Here is an 8,118-nt window from a genome sequence, read left to right as displayed (position 1 = left end):
CTGAGTTTGGGTTTTTCTTGAAATCTCATTTTATTTTACAAAATGCATGAAATTACACCAAACCAAAAGTGTGTGAAGCATAATATCGACCAGGTTGCAGATCTCGCCATTGCAAAAGCAGAAATGTACATTTGGTGTAGCAGTGTGCGTTAGTCTCGCCAAACAAGCCTGACACTTCATTCCTCAGAGAATAGGCAATGAAACGGAAGACATTTAGGGCTCCTACTTGGACCGACTCCAAATCATCTACAGTAACTCGTCGTGGCGACAGGAGAAGTCTTTATTTTTATTGGCCGGCACAAAACGCATTCATCCAGCGCGGCTCTGATGGCACGTTAAGAGTCAGAGATGCCGGAGCCTCCTTCTCCTTTGCCAGGGGACGGCAGAGCTGCACAGAAAGGAGGCCTTGTCTTCACACCGCCCTCCCTCGCACGTCTCCCGGCAACCTCTGGCGCCCTGGAAAAACATACATGATGGTGTGTCACTGAAGAGGGCTCAGTTTATATACTGTACGGCTTTCTCTTTTGTCAGGGGTGACATTTCTTACAGGGGCGTGTTGTCTGGCTACAGTAGGCCTGGCCTCGTGTTTCCCTATATGTACATCGTGAAACGTGCAATTCAGATGTTTCTAGAAGAACTCTTTTGAAGTTGACTCCCCCCCACTACACATTCTCTTTCTCTCCCTGCTTCTCTCTCCCTGTCTCTTTCCCTCTACCTCTCTCCCTGTCTCTCTCTCTCCCTGCCCCTCTCTTTCCTTGTCTCTTTCCATCTACCCCTCTCCCTGCCCCTTTCTCTCCCTGCCTCTCTCTCCCTCTCTCCCTGCCCCTACCTCTCTCTCTCTCCCCCTGCCCCTACCTCTCTCTCTGCCTCACTACAGTATATTAACGTGTTTTCTGTACAAATTAGCTTATCTACAGCTCGGTAGGCGACAAGGTTTATGAATCCACATGGATGTCTCTTTCTCTCCCCGTCTCTTTCCCTCTACAGTACCTCTCCCTGTCTCCATGTCTCTCTCCCTGTCTCTTTCCCTCTACCTCTCTCCCTGCCTCTCCCCATATCTTTCCCTCTACCTCTCTCTCCGTATACCTCTCTCTCCCTGCCTCTCTCTCTCCCTGCCTCTCCCCTACCTTTCTCTCTCTCCCCCTGCCTCTCTCTCTGCCTCACTACAGTATATTAACACGTGTTCTGTACAAATTAGCTTTCTGAACATCCACATGGAACCCTTTGCTTCAGACTCACTGGGCCAGCATGTCCACAGTTCTTTGTGTAGACCTCGTCTTCTTGTGCTGAGGACCGTACATGACGCTCTGGACCTCCAGACACTGGAGTATAAAAGCACAGCAGAGTGACCATTAGGGAGACTGCAATTCGAAACTGGCCCCTGTAAATGTCCTAACACAACCCCCTCCAATGTACAGTAAATGACCAAGTATGGTCTTGTCAATATTCCAATGTACAGTTTTGCTTGTACAGTTGTACAGTGTCCCCCACCCACCCCTCCTACCCAACCTCCCCACCCACCCAACCACCTCCAATGTACAGTCCCCCCCACCCCCACCTACCCAACCTCCTCCAATGTACAGTTTTTACGTCAAATGTATATACTCTCTTTTCTGGACTCGTTTCGTATCACAAACAGTACTGTATTTGCAAATCTGGTATGTCATAAATGTATAGATGTAGCAGTACTGTCTATCTGTATGTCATAATATATGTTATGATGAATTGCAAATGGGGGACCCTGATGTAAACAAGATGAAAGTCTTTCTCTGGTCTGCATCCCCTTAACAATTGTATGTATTGAGCTGTACTGTATTGTACCCATTCTGCAATCTGTTAATAAAGTTTTCAATCAATCAATCAATCAATCATAGGACGTGTAGAGGGAGCAGTGAGAGCCATGCTGATAAGAGGACCATGACAACACTGACTCACCACAGAGCTCATAACATCCCAAAATAACTGCTGGACACACTAGGGCTCAGATGACACCGGCACTGACTACTACACTGCAAAAAAAAAATCTCCACCATAACAAGAAATCAAATCTTATTTTATAAAAAAAACAAGTGAAAGAATCTTGCCTTTGAGTTAAGATACTTTAACTTGTTTCAATACAAGAGCTTGTGTCTCGGGGAACAGCCAGAATGATCTTGAAACGGGAGTGATGTGCCTGATTCCAAGACGTCGTGAAGCCAGTTGGATTGGAACAAATGTAATTTCCCTCATCGCCAGAAGATAAGGTTTTAAGACTAAGTTAAGTTGAAAATACTTGTTGAAGATGGGATTTATTTTTGCAGTGTAGTCTTGCCCAGGGGATCATCTGAAATGTATTTCTAGGACTACGGACTAACAACCCAGGAATCCGGCGCTGGTTTTGCCGGGTTGATTAAAGACGTGGCCGTAGACATTTTCCATTCCATAATAAGTTGTCTTTAATGGATTGAGACGTGTGAGCCATACGGACTGATCTCTGATCAGTGTCTGAGCGCTTACTGGCTCATCCCTATCATAACCCCTGCAAATGATGCATGTATCCAAATACACACACCAGAACTCACTCACTCACACCCACACACACACACACACACACACACACACAAAGTGTACAAACCACGATAAAAGACTGCCTACTAGAGCTGGGCGATTAATCCGGTTTCAATTATGATTTTGGCTTCCCGCGATCATGAAAGCAAGATAATCGAGATAAAACGATTGTTGTGGCGCGTTGCTCTCATTTAGTCTCATGTTGTAAATTCAGCGCACCCTTCTTTCACAGCGGTGCACTCTGCCCCACCCCCACCAAGGGTTATTTGGTAACTTGTAGAAAATGACAGAAAGGCATCCTTTGGTCGAGAGAAAAAAAGGAAAAGCAGCAATTACGATTTTTGCCATAATCGAGTGGCCCTACTGCCTGCTATTTCCACGATCACCATGAATCACAGTGTGTTGACAACTGGGTTCTAGTAAGGAGGGAAGATGGAGCTTAGTGTTTCCTTCTTGGTCAGGGAGAGTAAAAAAGCACTCTGGGAAAACCTTGGATCAGATCCAGCTGGCCGGATGGATGTTTTCACTGCTGTTGAGGTTGATGTAATGGAAGGAGGAGCCCCCCCCCCCCCCCCCCCCTCCTCAACAAAACCGTGTAGGAAAATGTGAAGTGTGTGTATGTGTGCCATTGTTCTCTCGCTCTGTGACCGCGGGCCGTCGTGAGCGTACGAGCCTGGCTTCCGTTTGAACCCTCGTATGAAAACAAAACACGCGGATAAGGGCACATCTGTCACTGAACAGCTTTATTTTATTGTTTCTGTGATGAAACCTCATGGACGGCTTCCAGATTACCACACCGTCCCCTCCTGGAGGGGCCCCGATTGTTGTCATGAGCGCAGCAGAAGAGCAAACATGATCCGACGGAGCGGCTCTCTCTGCGGAGGTAGTTCAGTAAGGTTAGCAGCCCGGCGATGAGAGAGAGAGAGAGGGAGGGATACTCTCCCCACTTGGTTACGATAACAAAGTAACAGAGCAACATAGCAACCAGGCTCCTTCACTTACCAGGCATGTCACTGCAAGTGTGCAGAAGTCCCCGCTTAATTTAAGTGTTGTCATGTGTTTTGCTGGATTGAGAAACTGAGCTCAGAGATGCAGGGAGGAAACACGTTGAGGAGAGCGTGACTCGTAGATTATATAACGTTGATGAAGAATGTAACCTTTTTATGCATTAGGAATTAATACAGCCTTTAATATAATTATTTAATAGGAATGAATACAATTCAGATAAAAATTCTTTATTGCCTATATTTATTGTAACATATAATATAACCGATAGAGCATACAGGCCCTCATCTGCACCTTTGTTTACACTTTATTTTTCTCATATTTTTGATATTAAGAGTTCATTGTATTGCCTATATTAATGAATTAATTACTAATATTCATGTCTTTCTACTATTACCCTGCCCATACCTGTACCTGCCCTCCCCGAATTTCCCCAAGGGGATCAATAAAGGAACATCTTATCTTATCTTAAAATGTTAACAGTAATAGTCATCGACGAAAAACTCGTCGCACTTGTTTCACTCAATGAAGAATGTCTGCTGTCAGTCTTGAATGGCTTATGCCTTGACAGCATTCACTTTTGCTCGGAAGTGCGTAACGGCATGCCGGTTTAACTGGGGTCGGTGTCCATTGACAGTCAGCTAAGTTCCAGTCCGTCCCTCCAGACCCCCGCTATCCATTTGTCGGTCTCCGTCCAAACCAGGGGGGAAGCACAATGTTCTTCTGTGTGACATCTTACACCAGGGGAGAGTGGCTCTCTGCACGCAGCGCTCTGCCAAGATTACTATCCTAGTCTTGATGGCACAGAGCCTCAGAGACCGTGGCGGAAATAGCTCATCTCTATATGATAGGCACTCTTTGTGTATATCCGCTTCACACACTCTCATGGGTGTATTCATGTCATAACACACCCTTTCACTACTGACCTTCTCGGTTTATAGCCTGGCAGAGATAAAAGGTCAATGTTATTGTGGTGATGGGTATTATTAACACTTTGAGTGCCAGCAGGGGGCGCACGATTTATCGCTTGAATGCCAGCCTTTTTGGACAGATTTTCCGATATTTCATGATTTTCGCAGAGCTATTTCTATATTCTATATTATGGCTATGTGTCTAATACGCCCGTCGCTTATCAATGACTTGCTTGCAGTCAACATGTATGAAACGGATTGTTTTTTTCATCTGTACATTTCCGTTTTATACCGTTTTGAAAAACGGAGGTTTTTGGAAATTACTACTACTAAAAAGAAAAAAAATATTCCGTGATAATAGCTCTTTACTGGAATACACACAACACGTTGTCATTTTCCGGCTGATTTATGAATAGTTTTCAAATAAACGCTAGATTATCGATAGTATATGTGTACTTATGCACTCTAGAGAAGCGGGCTGAAAAATCGATTATCTATGCCCTGCCTGGCGCTAACGCCGCACACACACACACACACACACACATAGGGGACACGTTGAGATGAAAAATACATCTGATTACCCCAAGACTGGTAACATAGATTCCTTACCTCACATCAGATGTTCTGCAAAAATATTATTCCAATTCCTGATTCCAAATATCGATCGCGTTTATTGATCCAACGTTAGGTACTCGAAACAGATAATCCACGCTGCTCTGAGGGTCCACACTGAATCCAATCGTCTCCGGTTACATGCCTGAGAAGTCAAATGTGGATTCCGGGTTTTTTTCCCCCCATGCATTTCCATTGAGTCCAATCCAATGGGTGCATTACCATCCGGGAGACGATAGGGGGCGGTATTTTCCCTGTTCAAGCTCATAGACAGTCCCAATGATAACGTGAGGCTAGATTGATGAAAAATGAATGGTATCGCTAATAAAAGCAATAACGATTAAATAACGAGATTTATCGTCCCTGGCACTCAACGCATGGCATGAAATCACAAGATTTCTTGTGGCTGGCACTCAATGTGTTAACTCTTTCTCTGCCAGCTATTATCCTTATCCTGTAGTAAATGCGCCATGCTTTATATAGGCATTTTCACTGTGCGTCGCGTTGTTTGCAGGGGCCATATCTATATTCTATATTATAGCTATGGAGACAATACTATGGCTCATTTGACAGTAACAACAGACAGTTCAACATGTGAAAAATAATATTTTTTTCATGTATACGTTCGTGTGTTATCCCATCGTGAATATTGTATAGTTTCAGAGTGATACTGGCTAATTCCTGAAAACGGCGCTATGGAGCGATATGTGCATTTTGCTAAATGCGTTCGTGTTGCTCGCCTGGACAGGTTACTATTTCCAAATCAAAGGTAATAGGTATTATGTTTCATCATGAATGCATCAAAGGGGGGGGGGGGGGGGGGGGGGTCGTTTTTTGATGCTCCGATCGTCATCAACGGCATTCGTTTTTTAATACTACATACTGTACGTTGATCGACTGGATCGATATGAAATCATGGACGCGTTCCCAATGTGATTGGGTGAACCGCTAGACTTGCCTGTAAAAAATGCTCCATCTGGAGGGGTTTAGATGTGACATACAGTCTGGAACAGGGTTTCAAAGGGTGGGCGATACTACCACCTAGCATGATCTGGCCGGTACTGCACCCTCGGGGTCCCAGTATGCCTTTTAACGGTAACATAGAGGTCCGTGACACTGAATAGAATATTAAAATCGAAAAAAAGGAAAACGGACCAAATAATGTATATATACGTGATTGGCATTCAACGCATGGCGAGCAAACACGTATATACCGTACTTTTCGGACTATAAGCCGCGGCTTTTTCCCCCATTTTTCGACCCTGCGGCTTATATAACGGTGCGGCTTATATGTGACTCGACGTGACCAAACCCGAAAATGTAAAAATCTAAATATTGCTTTTTTGACTGCATTGAAATGTTATTTATCTGTTCCCGTATTTGCCAAACTTAATACAACTTGTAAATGAGTTAATTCTTGTTATTTGTCCGACAGTATTGTGTCCCAATGCTAATTACATATGGTAATTAAACATTAAAACACCTGCGGCTTATAGTCCAGTGCGGCTTATATATGTACACATTCAATTTAGCTGCTGCGGCTTATAGTCAGGTGCGGCTTATAGTGCGAAAAGTACGGTACATGGATGACGCAGATTGAGCTAACGGCGGCTCTGCCATCCCCTGTTCACTTGCTTCCAGAGCGACTAATATGAGATGACATAAGATTAAGGAACTGTATTGTTGACCGTCAGTGAATCGCGGTATTAACGCGTGTCGTATTTACAGGTGGACGCTGCAACAAGTACACTGCCGCTGACGGCGCTGATATACGATGAGTTGATTACCTTCCTCATGGTCTTGTGGGCCTGCTTGATCCTGCCCTGGGTCATCTCCATGCCTCCTATTAGCTGCAGAGTGTCCGCGAGCTCGGCACTCGGGTCACCAAACGTAGACCTCTTCAGACTCAGGGCCGCCCTCTGGATTTCAATGCACTTCTGCAACGGCACATACAAAGTAAAAAAAACAACAAAAAATTTTAATAAAAATAAAAACCAACCAATGCATTTTATTATTATTATTATTAAAAGAAAATGTTTAGCCTTTCTATCTTTTTCTCCCATCCCCCAATTTTAGTCGTTCCCTTCCTGGTCGTTGCGTGCATTGCCCCACTGTCGGTCTGGGGAGGGTGTAGATGACCACATGCCTCCTCTGATACATGTGGAGTCGCCAGCCGCTTCTTTTTACCTGACAGCGAGGAGTTTCACTGGGAGAACGTAACGCGTGCTGAGGTTCACGCTATCTCCCCCAGATCCCCTCCCTGCTGAACAACCAGGACTCACACCCCACCGGCTTCCCACCCGCGAACACTGACAAGTGTGTTTGTAGGGACGACTGACCAAGCCGGAGGTACGGCTGACAGCTGGATCCGAGGCCAGAGTCTCTGCGGTGGTAGGTGAGTGGTTAGACCTCTACGCTACCCAGCCGCTCCATTGTTTATTTTTTCCATAAAAAAATGTAATTATGTATTTGTGTTGTTTGTTAACACATTCGGGGCCATTGGGATTAGACTATGAGGCCCGCTTGAGGCCAGCTTTTCATTACAAGTTTTCACTGTGCGTGAGGTTGTTTGTAGAGCTAAATCAATATTTTATATTATTGCTATAATGTCCATTGTCAGTCAATTGACAGTATAAACCTTCCCTTCAATAGTCAAGAGTTTTAAGTATACAATGAAATATATGCCAAATACAATATGCCATAAAGAAATAATTTTTTCATCAATACGTTCCCGTTTTATAGCGTTGTGAATATGAACTATATACGGCAATGGTCTGGGGTAATTCCTGCAAAGCTAGTTATAGGGCGCTAAGCTAATAACGTTAAATCGATTGGCGTTTCGGCCCTACACAAGCTAGAGTTAAAAATCTAAATGCATATGATCGGTATCATGTTCCACCATGAATGCATGAAAGGGGGGGGCGGGGGAAGTCGTTTCTGATTATTGATTACCAATAACGGCATTCGTTATTGCAACATCATACACTGACCGGGTGGATGGCTATGAGAACAAGGCCCGATCAGACTGAAATTGACGTCAAAT

The 8,118-nt window shown here is 44.5% G+C and overlaps 1 protein-coding gene across 2 annotated transcripts in view; it reads right to left on the bottom strand.

Annotated features, from left to right (window-relative positions):
• Positions 1 to 76: 76 nt before the first annotated feature.
• ttc23 (tetratricopeptide repeat domain 23) overlaps positions 77 to 8,118 on the bottom strand; it is a 51,329-nt gene continuing 43,287 nt past the window's right edge. For both annotated transcript variants that reach the window (XM_084334841.1, XM_084334842.1), the window contains exons 9-11: positions 6,863 to 7,012; positions 1,240 to 1,322; positions 77 to 456 (exon numbers count right to left, since the gene is read on the bottom strand). In XM_084334841.1, coding sequence (XP_084190967.1) covers positions 336 to 456; positions 1,240 to 1,322; positions 6,863 to 7,012 — 354 coding nt within the window. In that variant the 3' untranslated portion in view covers positions 77 to 335. The remainder of the gene's footprint in view (positions 457 to 1,239; positions 1,323 to 6,862; positions 7,013 to 8,118) is intronic.

Source organism: Notolepis coatsorum, assembly GCF_963971535.1.
Source record: "Notolepis coatsorum genome assembly, chromosome: 18".
NCBI classification, from domain to species: Eukaryota; Metazoa; Chordata; class Actinopteri; order Aulopiformes; family Paralepididae; genus Notolepis; species Notolepis coatsorum.
This window is presented reverse-complemented; position numbering and strand designations above follow the sequence as displayed.